Raw genomic sequence first — 16,416 nt, 5'->3', positions numbered from 1 at the left:
ACATATAAATGAAGTCTGCAACAAATCGTACAGAACGTTAGGTCTTCTCAAAAGAAATTTATCCATGTGTCCTCAAGACGTAAAACTTCCGGCATATATAGGCTTAATCTGCCCAGTGCTAGAATATGCCAGCGCGGCCTGGGATCCGCATCAAATTTATCTACAAGAAAAACTTGAAGCGTACAAAAACTTTCAGCTAGATTCATCACTTCTAATTATCGGGACTATGAACCAGGATCCATGACTTAAATTTTAAAAGAATTAGAACTCCAACCTTTGAAAGAAAGAAGAAAACAAAATAGATTAATATTACTATGTAAAGGACTAAATTCACTTGCAAATTTACCATTGGATCAACTCCATTGACCTATTCGTTTTACCAAAAACATGCATAATGAACATTTTAATAGAATTTTGACAAGGACAAACGTACTGAAGTTCAGTTTCATCCCAAACACAATATGTGACTAGAACTCTCTACCTCCGGACTTGATTTGCAAATATCAAACAGCTACTAATGATCCTGTTTCTGTGTTTTTAAACCAAATTAGAGGGGAGCTCGAAAACTAAGTATGTTTTACAGCTACTTGACGCACACGCTGTGAGTAAATGTTTTTCAATGTTTCACCGTAACACATCAAGATCAAGATACTAGTGTATGTAAAGGGTGACGATGTTGACTAGTGTATGTTAAGGGTGACCATGTTGACTAGTGTATGTAAAGGGTAACCATGTTGACTAGTGTACGTTAAGTGTTAACATGTGGACTAGTGTATGTTAATGGTGACCATGTTGACTAGTGTATGTTAAGGGTGGCCATGTTGACTAGTGTTTATTGAGTTGACCATGTTGACTAGTATACACTTATTTTATGGATGTGCGGTGAACAGTCAAAACTGTTGTCCCAAGGTGTCAGGGATGACTTTGGAACTGTTGCCCGATAGGCCCTGATACCGAGAGACAACAGTTTTGACTGTTCACCAAGCATCCATGAAATAAGTGTTTTATTACCTGATCACATTTCAAACATAGAAAAAAGAGCAAATTAAATTTTTATTTAAACACAACAGTAATCGATAATATCGATAATTTTCACTGTTTAACTGTGAAATGACGTCATTTTTTCGACTAAATGACGTCATTATTCCAGCAGGCAACAGTTAAAACTATTGACCGGTCAACAGTTCCAAATATTCACCGCTAACAGTTTAAAACATTGCAACATTTCTTTTCAATGAGTAAATAGCAAAAATTAATTAATTATCATTTATATAAGGCATCAGGTAATAATGTATGTTAAGTGTGACCATGTTGACTAGTGTATGTTAAGGGTGACCATGTTGACTTGTGTATGTTAAGGGTGACCATGTTTACTAGTGTACATTAAGGATGGCCATGTTGACTAGTGTGTATTAAGTGTGACCATGTTGACTAGTGTATGTTAAGGGTGACCATATTGACTAGTGTATGTTAAGTGTGACCATGTTGACTAGTGTTTGTTAAGGGTGACCATGTTGACTAGTGTATATTGAGGATGACCATGTTGACTAGTGTTTGTTAAGGGTGACCATGTTGACTAGTGTACATTGAGGGTGACCATGTTGACTAGTGTATGTTAAGTGTGACCATGTTGACTAGAGTATGTTAAGGGTGACCATGTTGACTAGTGTATGTTAAGTGTGACCATGTTGACTAGAGTATGTTAAGGGTGACCATGTTGACTAATGTATGTTAAGTGTGACCATGTTGACTAATGTATGTTTAATGTGACCATGTTGCCTAGTGTATGTTAAGGGTGACCATGTTGACTAGTGTACTTGTTCTGCTTGGTGGACATAATTAATAAAATAATAATAATTTAAACAGTGTTTAACCAACAAAAAAACTTGTAACTTTTTTATGAGCAAATTAAAACCATGTTTTACAGACGTTCATATTCATGTCCATGTTATTGAAGTGTATAGTTTGCATTTTGTACTGGTTCCACTTGTAAAACATTTTGAATTAAGGAAACAGCCAAAAGAAATCATATTCCATTTTCTTTTGCTGTAAGATTTTATTTTTATTTCACATATCATTAAGCAATATTCAACTTCCAGTATTTTGTTCAGAACGTTCAGTAAATTCTAATGAGAGCAGTTCAGTGGAGAATTCATTCTTAAAGCGGATATAAATGGGTTCAATTTCAACATTACACATGTGCTCTATTAACCTTAAACAAATATATTAATATGACAGAGGAATGTCAAATAAAATTAAATAGTAATCTTCAAATGGTACAATCAATCAAATATTACTTACTACAAACAAAACTATGGCAAGCAAGTTAACTCAGAAACCAACACATTTACTGATGTTTATTGAGCAAACAAAATTATATCTGTGTCGTATGAATTAATACGCACAGACTAATTGGGATGCCCCCAAAAAGTACATGTCTTAAATACATGAAGGAGTTTTCTGCTGTACAGAAAAAAATATTTGCAATGGAATAAAACTCATTGTTATTTCCAAGTACTTCTTTTTCTAAACTTTCATTCTAGTTTTTTATTCATCTGTTTATAACTCTCTGATTATACTCCTTTAATTGACGTTTCGGCATAATGCCTTTATCAAAACATTGGAAATTATATGTTAACTACATTTTTACATCTTTTGACTGCACAATTTAAATAACAAATAATCTGTTTATATGTTTGAAAAAAAGCAATAAAATGGTTTAAACTTGCTTTAAAAGACTATAATACAGTTATGCATAGGAAACTTGCTTAACTGGTTGTGGATTTCAACACTATCATGCAGAAATAAACAAGATATGACAAATACCCTGTAAAAATGGTGCTAAATGCATGTGTACAAAGTGTTGTCCCAAATAAGCCTGTGCAGTCTGCAAAAGCTAGTCAAGGAAGACAGTTTCCGCTTTTATGGTATTTTTTGTTTAAATACCATATTTGTCTCTTTTTAGCAAAAATCAAGTCTAGGCAGAAAGCGTTGTCCCTGATGAGCCTGTGTGGACTTCACATATTATTCTTGGATTACTCTTAAGGCACATGCATTAAGCCCTGTTTTCCCAGAGAGAGACTCATACTCATATACATCTGCCTACCTGTTGTCGTGACAACAGCACTTCAATGTCGTCTAAGCAGACGTCTGCTAACATTTTGGGTATTGCCTGGTTGTTGTCCTTGTTTATGATGACCTTGACCTCTGCTGTGATTGGCTCCACAACTGCACGCAGAGAGGCAAAAAATTACAACAATTTTTGTTAAGAGGATAGCCTACCAGTAGTTGCTTACTGATTGTTTAGAGGATAGCCTACTGGTAGTTGCTTACTTGTTTAGAGGATAGCCTACAGGTAGTTGATTACTTGTTTAGAGGATAGCCTACCGGTAGTTGCTTACTGATTGTGATGAAGAATCAGGCTTACTCTTGGTAAGTTTTTCATGTAGTTGTATATATCAAACAAGAGCACTGCATACCCGGTGCCAACACTCGGCTGTGTTTGCAGATTTGAATAAATGAAAGATTGTCAGAAATGACCTATGACCTAGTGACCCAAAAATGGGTGTGGTGTGTAGAACTCATCAAGGTGCATCTACATAAGAAGTTTCAAAGTTGTTAGTGGAAGCATTTTGATTTTAGAGTCTATGTTAAGGTTTTAGCGTGACACGAATGGCAGACGCCGGACGGCAAGCTGGCTATAACAATACCTCTGGTTTTCACCGGAAACAGCAGAGCTAAAAATGAGACATTGGTTTTTGTGTTTTTTCAAAATAAATTAGTATTTTTAAAATAGAGCTTTTGTCCCAAAAGTGACCGAAAATACTCTTTGTCAGAGGAAAAGAAGGTACCTTTCAATATATTTCAACAGCTTCTAGTACAAAATCATATATATTAAGCACAATGGAATATTAATATATCCATGCATAGAGTAAAGTGCCAGGTTTAGGTCAATTCCTTTATTCTACGCCTACAACATTTTGAAGTGAACTCACTAAAGTCAAAGTCTTCCTCCAGGATTCTGTGCTGAAGAATGGCTTGCTTCAGAAGGCTCTGTAAGACAAATTGTGTCGTGTTCTGAGAAAACTGGACTTAATGCATGTGCGTAAAGTGTCGTGCCAGATTAGCCTGTGCAGTCTGCACAGGCTAATCAGGGACGAAACTTTCTGCCTAAACTTGATTTTCTGTAAGGAGAGACTTCTGTGCGGACTGCACAGGTTAATCTGGGACGACACTTTACGCACATGCATTATGCCCAGTTTTCTCAGAACAAGACACAATTAGAGTAGAACAAAATCTGTTTGAGAAGGACTGGGGATAATATAACAGGTTCCTGATGTCACTAGTAAAGTTACAAATATTTATGATACATAGCAAGTTCACTTGCAAAGCCGTTGAATAAGGTAAACAGATTTTTCACCATCAAATACAGACTTCCTATCCAGCAAATTGTATTTTATAGTGTTAATACTCCATCCTTTAATTTAGATTATATATAGGTAATGAGACACATTAAGCGAAAATTGGTCTTATGCCTCATGCAGCCAGGGTAGCTTCAAACAAGCCTGTGCATTCATGCAGTGTGACAAGGAGCTACACTGTATGCTTTAAAGTCACACAAGGTTTTGTGGTGTGATAAGTGAAAAAGCAGCTCCTGACCAGACTGCACAGATGATCTGGATTGTCTGGAGCTACCCTGGCCATATGTGGCATAAGACACACAGACTGCACAGATGATCTGGATTGTCTGGAGCTACCCTGGCCATATGTGGCATAAGACACACAGACTGCACAGATGATCTGGCTTGTCTGGAGCTACCCTGGCCATATGTGGCATAAGACACATTTGTCTGGAGCTACCCTGGCCATATGCGGCATAAGACACATTTGTCTGGAGCTACCCTGGCCATATGCGACATAAGACACGTTTGTCTGGAGCTACCCTGGCCATATGTGGCATAAGACACATTTGTCTGGAGCTTCCCTGGCCATATGTGGCATAAGACACGTTTGTCTGGAGCTACCCTGGCCATATGTGGCATAAGACACGTTTTTGCATGATGCAGCTCATATAAATAAAAAAGTTTCACACTCAAACCTCAAAGTGTGTTTCATACAGAAAGAAAGTTGTGCAGTATGATGCTGCTGGGTACATACCCTCCATGCGTCCGTGTGCGTTTTGGAGCGTATCAGATGTTGCTCAGGTATATAGGTGTTCCAGTATACAGACAACTCTCTCATCTCCAGGAGCTGTCAACATCAAACATACACGGGTTGTAGAATGATTGAGCCTTGTTTTGGGAAAACTGGGCTTATATATACTGCATGTGCGTAAAGTGTCATCACAGATAAGCCTGTCCACACAGGCTAATCAGGATCAACAAGTTTATAGTATTTTTTGTTTGAAGGGTGTCTCTTTTTAGCAAAAGTACAGCTTGAAAGTGTCGTCCCTGATTAACTTGTGCGGACTTGAGTAGGCCAAATGTTACCTTGACTGCAAATGTTATTATAATTTTAAAACTTTTTCACACAGTAAACTATAAAGATAAACTGTTTTAAAGAACGACTTGCTGCCAGGGATCAATTGTTTACAAGTCTTAGATGTAATACAAGGCTGCATAATATATCAAGTGTTTCCATATTCATAGAAAGAACTCCCAAGCGATAGAATTTCCTGACTGGATATCAATAACTTCTTTCAAGTCTCTCACCATTTGACATTATTGACTTGCAACGACAAAATGAAATCTGAATATTTTTCAGATAATTTTCTAATGATTAGGAACAAGATGGCTGAAAATATAAACAAGTTTAGACACTTCACACAAATTTGTCCCATCTGGGTCCCTTGAAAATAGACGATAGGTTTCAAACTGCACAGCAATATTTAATAAGTTTAACCAACAATGTTTTTATATTAAGACCAAGCAAAACAATAAAGTACAAAATCTTTAATGCCGTATTATATAGGCCAGAACAAAAATATGATATTCTTAAATTAATGAACCAAAAACACAATCTTATAAATTGCAAATGTTGGTAATCTTTTCAGGACACATCAGAATGCATAATAATTATTGTTTGCATTAGTTTTGTTTCATCGTTGTTTACAAGCAACAACCAAATACAACGCACTAAGAGATAAAAGCTTAACAAATCATGTCTTAAATAAACAACAAACAAATAAAAATCAACACATATTTCTTAAATACAGTAGAAACATGAAAAGTTGAAACCAAATACTAATAAAAAGAACAAATTACTTGAACTTGAAGGACATGTCATCACAATACAAGCTGACACATCATCAAAAATTCTAAGTTAAGTACCTTATGAATGACAGTCGCAGCATTGTCCATCTGGGCAGGCTGCCAGTGCATGTCTGTTGTGTAGGCCGAGATGTGCTTCAACATGACGCCACATGCAAACGGATGATCTGGATTGGTGACCGTGTCCTCATAACGTACGTGAATGCGACCGACCGACACCTGGATGTTGTTGAGGACATACGTGTATAGCTTCTCCAGGAAGCCGGGGTCTTCTCCATTGGTTGGGGCTGTACAAGGGATTGTAAGGGTCAATTAAGCATCTTTCTGGGATAAATGGGGGTTATTGCATGTGGGTAAAGTCGGCACAGGCAAATCAGGGGCGACACTTTCCGCTTTTATGGTATTTTTAGTTTGAAGGAAGTCCCTTCTTACCATAAATCAAGTTTAAGTGGAAAGTGTCGTCCCTGATTAGCCTGTGTGGACTTCACAGCTTAATATGGGATGACAATTTTGCCACATGCACAAAGCCCAATTGTCCCAGAACACGGCTCAATTTAATTTTTAAAAGGAAGGAATTGGTTTGAATGCAAATACAAATGATGTTTGTTGCAGTTAAAAACAATGTTAGGTTTAATTAAGTTAATTTAATGATGGAATATAGGTTTTTAGGTCATTTAATGATTGGATGTAAGAAATTTGGTAATTTAATGGTAAAATATAGAATGTTAGGTGATTTAATGAAATATTATATTATTTTACGTCATAAAAGGATGGAATATAGGATTTTCAATTGTTTAGTCTTATAAAGCATATTTAAGCTGGAATTAGGATTCAAAAGTGTTGATAAAGCTTATATACAAAGCAGCAATTTTTTTTTAATTTAAGACTAAGCTACATTGTCCTTGCTGAATTGTGGATCTTTGATGTTTTTAATCCTTTTCCCTCTCATAAGCAAAGTGAACATGGCTTTATGCAACTAGCATACCACCAGAACACACTGAGAGTTGATTACAGGCTGTTTTAAACTGCTCATCAATATCTTAGGGTTGAAAATGCAGCCTTTTAAACTTAAAAATGTAAAGTTCTTTAATTTAATTTTATTTTTTAAGTGACTAAAAAAGTGTTAAAGCAAATTGGTTGAATTGATATCCCTGCCAAATAAATTTTGTTTATGGATGGGTGTAGAACTAAAAGAAAAGGTATAAGTGAAGGGTTGTGCCTTTTGTCAATTATTTTTTTAACTCATTTGCACCTGTGATGGGTTTGCAGACAATAAAATGCAGAATCCCTTGATGTATTGTAAAGGAATGACTAATTAATGAATAATTCATTAAATTTGTGACCTTAAATTGACATCAATGTGTGACCTTTACCTTAGGCCCTAGGATTATGGGTGTTGAATGTGAAGCATCCCCAGATGATTGAGAACAACTTATAATGGCAAGTTTCATGGCTCTGGCTCATGTTTGAATGGAGATAAAGCTCTAAGCTTATATTGAAAAACATTTTTTCAAGATACAAAGGGCCATAACTCTGTTATTAACAGATGGTTCACAATGCATGCAATTTGGCGTGCATCATCCTCTTATACATATGTATACTCATACCAAGTTTCAATGAAATCCGCCAAAGCACTTCCAAGATATGGCTCTGGACTAAAAAGTGCCGATTTTGTCAAGATACAAAGGGCCATAACTCAGTTATTAACAGATGGTATACAATGCAATTTGGGATGCATCATTCTCTTATCCATATATATACTCATACCAAGTTTCAATGAAATCTACCAAAGCACTTCCAATATATGGCTCCCGACACAAAAGTGCCGGACGGACGGAAAGACGGATGGACAACGCCAAAACAATATCCCTCCGCCTATGGCGCGGGATAATAAGTATCTGAATGGTAAAGGGTTAAACAGAAGACATATCGCCCTCACCCGCTGGAGTTCCAGTGGGCGTCAGGGACAGCAGTATCTCCCGCTTGACCGCATTCTGCAGGGCAGTCTCCCGGGCGAGGTCATACCCCCGGTCTGTGACGGGCCCCGCAAGCACGTACACGTCCTCCACCAGCACAGTGACACTGCAGGAGAACAGGCTTGTCCATGGAATGTCCACCTTCATGTAACCTGCACAACATTGGGTTGTAAGTAAGACTTGCTTCATATGGTGGAATTAATGTGTACAGAATTAATTATATGGTTGGTGACTTTTGATATCATGTGATGTCAGACTTGTCTTATTTAGCAAAGGAAAAGACTTGTCAATTTTGTATTCATGTAAAGTACTGAACATGATAAACCTGAGAAGTCTGTGCAGGCTAATCTGGGACGAAACTTTTTTTTAATTATTTAGGTGGAAAGAATTGTCCCTGATTAGCCTGTGCAGACTGCTTAGGCGTATCTGAGACCGTACTTTACACAAATGCATAAAGCCCAGTTCTCCCATGAGTCAAGCTTGATGATAAAAGATACCTATATATCCAGCCTTCACCTCTATTGGCAGGTTCAACTCCACCTGAAATAAAACAAGAAAACATTGGTCATGACAAAGTATCAAGAAGGAATTGCATAAGTACCAGACCTTTAGAAACTGAGCAATCACAGAGCAATCAATGACCAATCACTATTATATCAATGACCAATCACTAATCAATCACTGACCAACCATAGACCATTAACTGGTCAATCACTGATCAATAAACCGCTGACAAATCACTGACCAGTCAGTGATCAATATATCACTGACCAATCACTGATCAATCACTTACAAATCACTGATCAATCAATCACTGACCAATCACTGGTCAATCAATCACTTACAAATCACTGATCAATCAATCACTGACCAATCACTGGTCAATCAATCACTTACAAATCACTGATCAATCAATCACTGACCAATCACTGGTCAATCAATCACTTACAAATCACTGATCAATCAATCACTGACCAATCACTGGTCAATCAATCACTTACAAATCACTGATCAATCAATCACTGACCAATCACTGATCAATCAATCACTTACAAATCACTGACCAATCACTGATCAATCAATCACTTACAAATCACTGATCAATCAATCACTGACCAATCACTGATCAATCACAATCAGATTTACTACAATGCCAATCTTGGACAAACACTGCTTATTGTTTCAAAACGTTTCTAAATGTTTTATCTTATATGAAACATAAACATTGAAGCTCTTGCTTTCTAAAATGCAAATGAATTTTAAGTTTAATCTTTTTGACTGGTCAATTGGTATTGATTGGTCCTACAGCAGTGCAACAAACTAACATGCAATATGTCATCAACATTTTCAGAAGGAACAAAGATTCATAATGACACAAACACAACCTGGTAAAATAATGTATTCAGTATTTAGTTTAATTAGGATTGTTCTCCATATTCATCAGTATCTTAGTAATATTATGTCAGTCAGTTAAACATTTCACACTTTCTTTGGTTTGCTTGTTTACAAGTACTAAGTGCACATACCTATGCCAGTTACTGGCATATGCCCTTCTTGAGTCAGATGAAGGGTAAAACAGGCCGTAGAAAGGATTTCATAACCAATCCCCACACAAGTTACGTGGCCGGAGATCAAAACTGTGATCCTAGCCATTTGTAGTTCAGCCCACTACCAACCAAACTTGCCAGCCCCGTAAATATTGTAATATTTCATTGTTTTCAAATAAAATATGCATGTTTTGAGAATAAATCAAAGAAAGTGGCATACAAAAGAACTCCAAACCCCAAAGTGAAGACATAAAATCACCAAAAATATGTAACTACACTGACTAGCTATGTTTAACAAAGCACAGCAACCAATTTACTCAGGCCATGGTTAATTCTATTGAGGTTTATTTTGATGCAGTATATTTGATGATGGAATACAAAAACTGTTTACAATAACAGTAACAAATGCAAGAATAGCTACCTTCCATATAATTTTGCTTTGAGCAGATATGGCATGTAACAAACAAGTACTTACATATATGTTAAACTAGAATGACCTAGAAAAATAAGAGTGATTACATGATTATTCAACCTTGACATTTAAAACCAGTGTTTGTCTTTCTAATACTTATTAAATTCAGTTTCACCAATATCTCACTGATGTTTTGGTAGGTCTCCTGAGACAACAAAATCAATACACAAAAGAACTGAATCTGTTGAAGCAATCTGAAACTTGAACCTTTAGCCCTTTGCATGCTGGGTAATTTGTCGTCTGCTAAAATGTCGTCTGCTGAATTTCTAAAATCATCATTTTCTTCATTTTTTTCCAAAGAATACTATCAGAATAGCAAACAGTTTGGATCCAGATGAGACGCCACATTCTGTGGCGTCTCATCTGGATCCAAACTGTTTGCACATGCCTTCAAAATTCGGTTTCAGCACTGAAAGGGTTAGATTGCCCATGAAGTTCTGATTATTCAGTAAAGTACAGAACTGTAGGAAATATCAAATAAATCTTCTCAGGAAGTGATAGAAATCCCAGATCAACGAAATATGAAATATAAGAAAGTGCAGTCACTGAACGCAGCTGAAGTGACATTTTGACCCGAATGTGTGATTTTGAATTTGTAAAGTTGCAGAAAACAGACATATTTCATTTATTTATTGAACAACAGATTAAGTAATAATACATATATTTTGATTGATATCAATTTCATACAAAATGTTCTATTTTTCATCAGAAATTTTTGTACAAGGGCAATAACTCCATAAATATAAACAAAGAGTTTTCCGTCTTGTACTCTGCTCATCCATTTAAAGTTTTCTATCATCCATCTTTTCAAGCTAATAGGAACGCTGAATGGGTCAAATTCCCCCCCCCCCCCCCCCCCCCCCCCCGGGTACTACTTCCCTGTATCCCGGGTACTTTGAAGTATACTTCACCGTACACTGATTTTCAAATGATACTTTTGGGTACTCCGGTATACTTACAGGTATTCCATCTTTCCTAATTAAACAAAATTTGTACCCAAATTTTTGTTCGTACCCAAAAGTTTCGAACCCACTTTTTTTTCGTGCCCAAACTTTTCGTACCCACATTTTTTTTGTGCAGTTTTTATTCTTTTACTGCCTCAAAGGCTTGCCAGAAACATAACTACCTGTACCAATCCAGACATAACTACCTGTATCAATCCAGACATAACTACCTGTACCAATCCAGACATAACTACCTGTACCAATCCAGACATAACTACCTGTACCAATCCAGACATAACTACCTGTACCAATCTAGAAAAAGTGAAATCAACAAATGGCAATAACTACAGAATCATGAAGTGCAGACAAATGGTTTCTGTGCACTGCACATCCCTGCAAGGAGATCTCTCTTCCAATGAATTTTTGGTTAAATATATCAAATGTTTATAAGCACTCTCAATATAAATGCTTTCTTAAGATCTCACCAAAGACACCAAGTACTTGTTCTAGGACCATGAAACAGACTCGGGAGCGTGTGAATAAGTCTGATGCTTTTGATGCAATCAAGCTCAAATATATAGGTTTAAACTTAACTTATTTAAATGAAGTATGAAAACTAACAAGGGGCAATAACTACTAACAGAAAATCAGTGTAATTGTTGTGAGCAATGCCTTTATCCGCCTGTGAAAGTTCAAGCTATTACCTTAAACACATTTAAATTTATGAAGAAACAAGACTATTGCCAAGCAATATATGTCCCCTACCGGCTCCACCATTGTCAGAAGTTCCACCATTGTCAGATTTTTTTTAATTTGTTGCCAAAGCAAGCAGAATTTTTGATGTAGGAACAAAATTAAATGATGTGCATAATGTCCATATTGCCATCTATCCATGTTTCGAGTTTCATGAAAAAATATGAAGAAAATTTTTTAAGTTATCGCAGGATCCAGAAAACCACCATTTTCAGCAGTATTTCTAGTCTATTTGTTGCCATACCAACCAGAATTTTTCACATAGGAACAAAATGAAATGAAGAGCATAATGTCCATATTGCCATCTATCCAAGTTTCAAGTTATATGAACAAAATATGTAGAACTTTAAAAGTTATCGCAGGATCCAGAAAAGTGTGACAGACAGACTCACAGACGCACAGAGCGCAAACCATAGGTCCCCTCCAGTGAAACCGGTATGGGACAAAAAACACATTTAAATGGTGGAAAAACAAGCAGACGGGAAGATTTCTTATTTTTTGTTCGGCCCTAAAATTACATATCACTTGATGTTACCTTAACCCTTTCCCACTCATATACAAAGTGAAAAGGGCTATATATGCAAACAGCATAAAACCAGAACAGCCTGCGAGTAACTCACAGTCTGTTCAGGTTTTAAGCTGTTTGCTGCTCATCAGTATCTAAGCGTTGGAAATGAAGCCTTTCAAACTTGACTCTATTAAGAAAGGTCTTAAATTAAATTAAACTTTCTAAGGGACTACAAATGCGTCAAAATATGTATCTAAGTGGTAATGGGTTAAAGTGTTGTCAATGATCAGCCAAAGACTATTTTTTACAGAGTGCTGCAAATTTCAATTGATTTGTACTGTTAAACAAACCCATTAGTTAAAACAGCACATTGTCTAGAGGAAACCATGAATACACAATTGTACAGAATCCACACGAGAGATATTAATTTGAAGCAACAGAAGGAATGTTTTGAAAATTGTTTACCAGGATAAGGGTTCATAGACATTTTAGTGTCATTTAAAGCAACAGATGCCAACATAATTACCTTTGCTGAAACCACAGCAAAAAGATATGCAGACATCTGTGTTTGTGAAACATCAACAGACAAAAACTTACTGTATAAATAATTTTTGACTAGAAAATAAAAATAAATGTAATAAAAAATAGATGTACATAGACATGATGATGTTAATTATTTACATTAATTTGTTAATGTGAAAACAGCATACAACCAAAACAGCCTGAAAAGCCTCGCAGTCTGTTCAGGTTTTATGCTGTTTGCTGCTCATCAGTATCTAAGGGTTGGAAATGAAGCCTTTAAAACCTGAACCTAGTAAGAAAGGTCTTGCATTAAATTGACTTTTCTATGGGATTACAAATGAGTCAAAATACATTTTTGAAACTTTTTTTCCCACTAAGAAGCAAAGTGAAAATGGCCATGTGAGGAACTTGCAGTCTGTTCAGGTTTTATGCTGTTTTTTATGTATTTAATTAAATTCAACTATGGGACTACAAATGCGTCAAAATACGTATCTTAGTGGTAAAGGGTTAACCATCATCTAAACATTAACCCATTTATGCCTAGCTAGAAAAAACGCCTTGGCATGATGCGGCGTCTCATCTGGGTCTGCGCTGTTTGCTTAAAGGAATTTCTGTAAGAAATATTCTAAATATAGAAATAAATATACTAGACATCCCTAATTGGAAATAAATTGATCCAATTTAGAAGAATGGGAGAGTCCACAAGGCATAAATGGGTTCAGATCAGCGCTTTATGCCTGAAATCCAGCAAACTGTAAAAGAGGAGTTGAGTACACGCAATAGTACCAGGCTACATATGAGTCGAGTTCTGAGAAAACTGGGCTTAATGCCTGTGCGTAAAGTGTCGTCCCAGATAAGCCTGTGCAGTCCACACAGGCTAATCAGGGACGACACTTTCCGCCTTAACTTAATTTTCGGTAAGGAGGGACTTCATTTTAACGAAAAATGTCATAAAAGCGGAAAGTGTTGTCCCTGATTAGCCCGTGCGGACTGCACAGGCTAATCTGGGACAACACTTTACACAAATGCATTATGCCCAGTTTGTTCAGAACACGACTCATATGGAGGAAAACTAAGACATAAAAAACTTGAATACTATCAATATGCCCTTATACCGTATTTTACCATGTATAACGCGCTACCATGTATAACGCGCATGCGATTTTTTAAAGCCAAAATGGAGAAAAAAAAGAATTCAAGACCAAAAACCCGAAAATTTGGCCGAAAATGGCCGCCATTCTTATATTGCGCAATCATTTAATCTGAGTTTTTCGGGCGCTTAATTTTTTGTTTTAAAGTAGGGAGCGTTTTTACGATCAGGAGCATGGGTTGCATAGCACTATATATTTTGATGATTTTTAAGATTATTCTCTCGTGAACACCGATATGTCCTTATTGCTGCGCACTGCGCGTGTTTTTTCAAGACCCCTGCGCGTTAAATTCGAACCACCATTACCTATTACTCACATTTGAACAGTGTAACATTTTCATTACCTGCTGCTCACAACATCGTATGACATCTTCTTCTGCAGACCCGCAACATCGCAATGTCCAATTTTACGCAAATCGTCCGTGGATCCCATTTTATTTTTCATCGACTTAAATATTTCCCCATTAAGAGATGCTCCCCATTAAATCCAGTTTGACCCGGTATTTCGCGCCTTCACTGCGTCTAGTTGATATTATAGTGAGACAAACAATACACCCGAACGCTCAATTCCATACAGTTGGCGTTATTGGCGTAAAGCCATTTGACAAATATCATTTGTTTGTCTCTATTGAAAGAAAATAAAACGAGTCTATATCTCTATTGTTGGTTTGTAACCTACGTAGTATACTCGCACAGTAGCATATTTATGCAGAGATCGGAAAATGATTGACAAACGTATTCGTCGTTTCAATGCTTAGGGCCGAGTAATTTCGGCAAATCGGAACTCAACCTACGTAATACACTTGCTCAATTAACCGTTGAACTCCACCTCCGTTCTCTTCAAAAGGTTCGAAGGCGGAGCTTTGCACGTGCTATTATTTAATTGGACGATTGCCATTGAGGAACAAACACACAATTGGTTCGGCATGTTGATTGCTAGACAAAGGAAGCCAATTTTGTCGGCGAGAAACTTGTCGCTTTATTGCTTCAGACAGGAAGCGGCTTTCCTTTGATGACGTCAAACTGTCAATTCACATAGAGTGCAAATTTTCGGAATTGCTAACATTAAACTTTGGATTAAATTATCAAAATAAAGCAAAAGCGAAGTTGAAAAATATGATTGAAATAATTAGCCTCAGTTCAAATAAGACGTTTTGCGTTGTAAATCAACGAGTTTTCATGACAACAAAAACTTTAACAAACAATACCGCGACGCACGGGGATCGATATAGCTCGATTTTTTTTAATGAACAATCAATGAAGAAGTGTGAAAACACCAACAAAGACATTTTTTTCATCTTTTAATTTTTGTCAAAACTGTTACTACCCCGTTCATTCCTAACCTTTCCCGCTATATGTTGTTTCGACAACGGCCCCTTCAGTCTATAACATTATAGGGTGTAGTTTTCTGCAATAACAAAAATGGCGGCAATTGTGAAGATTTACGATTACGAAATGGATTTTTTGCAATTTAGCAACCAGGAAAGCGTTGTGTCAATGTATTACGCGCACTGAATTTTTATTTTGAAATTTGAAGGTAAAAAACCGCGCGCTATGCATGGTAAAATACGGTATTAGAAAAAACAAACAAACCACATTAAGAGTTTATCTTATTATTCACCACAGGGGAACCCTTAATGAGAACAAACACTGCAGCTTGATGTATGTGTGAAGTCATCCATTATTCATCAAAAAGGAGCAAAAGCCTTGTCTAGTTGTGCTATTCACTGGAGACATAATATGGTAGACAAAAAAGCCTCAACACGTCAGTACCACTTCACCACAGCCTTGAGAATTTCTCCACATAAGTGTACTTGTGCTGGGCTCATGAATAATTTCATTCAATAATCAAGACAAACAGAGTCACCATGTAACCATGATGATGAAAAATATTGTCAACAAAATTGGGCATGTTTCCAAAATACCATGTGCGTGTTTTGAAAATATCAAAAATTAATTCCATCATCAAAAAAATGTAGTTTCTAGGATTGTGTCATTCTAAACAATTAAAATTATAAAATCAATTACCATAAAAATTCAATTCTTTATAAACAATTTTCATAATTTGATATGCATTTTTTCAAGAATTGAGTTCTGGATCCTGAATCTGATGTATGATGTGATACGAGTCTGACTCTGGGAAAACAGGGCTTAATGCATGTGTATATAGTGTAGTCCCAAACTGGCCCGTGCAGTCCACACAGGCTAATCAGGGACAATGATTTCTGCATGGACTGGATTTTTGTTTAGAAAATACTTTCTTTGAATAAAAAAC

General features: G+C 36.5%; 1 protein-coding gene across 3 annotated transcripts in view; it reads right to left on the bottom strand.

The window, feature by feature from the left end:
- The window catches only part of LOC127852144 (intermembrane lipid transfer protein VPS13A-like), a 175,604-nt gene that overhangs the window by 145,244 nt on the left and 13,944 nt on the right, over nucleotides 1–16,416 (bottom strand). For all 3 annotated transcript variants that reach the window (XM_052385967.1, XM_052385968.1, XM_052385969.1), the window contains exons 4-9: nucleotides 8,743–8,785; nucleotides 8,209–8,397; nucleotides 6,330–6,556; nucleotides 5,158–5,250; nucleotides 3,996–4,053; nucleotides 3,107–3,228 (exon numbers count right to left, since the gene is read on the bottom strand). In XM_052385967.1, coding sequence (XP_052241927.1) covers nucleotides 3,107–3,228; nucleotides 3,996–4,053; nucleotides 5,158–5,250; nucleotides 6,330–6,556; nucleotides 8,209–8,397; nucleotides 8,743–8,785 — 732 coding nt within the window. The remainder of the gene's footprint in view (nucleotides 1–3,106; nucleotides 3,229–3,995; nucleotides 4,054–5,157; nucleotides 5,251–6,329; nucleotides 6,557–8,208; nucleotides 8,398–8,742; nucleotides 8,786–16,416) is intronic.

This window comes from Dreissena polymorpha, chromosome 12, assembly GCF_020536995.1.
Source record: "Dreissena polymorpha isolate Duluth1 chromosome 12, UMN_Dpol_1.0, whole genome shotgun sequence".
Classification (NCBI taxonomy): domain Eukaryota; kingdom Metazoa; phylum Mollusca; class Bivalvia; order Myida; family Dreissenidae; genus Dreissena; species Dreissena polymorpha.
This window is presented reverse-complemented; position numbering and strand designations above follow the sequence as displayed.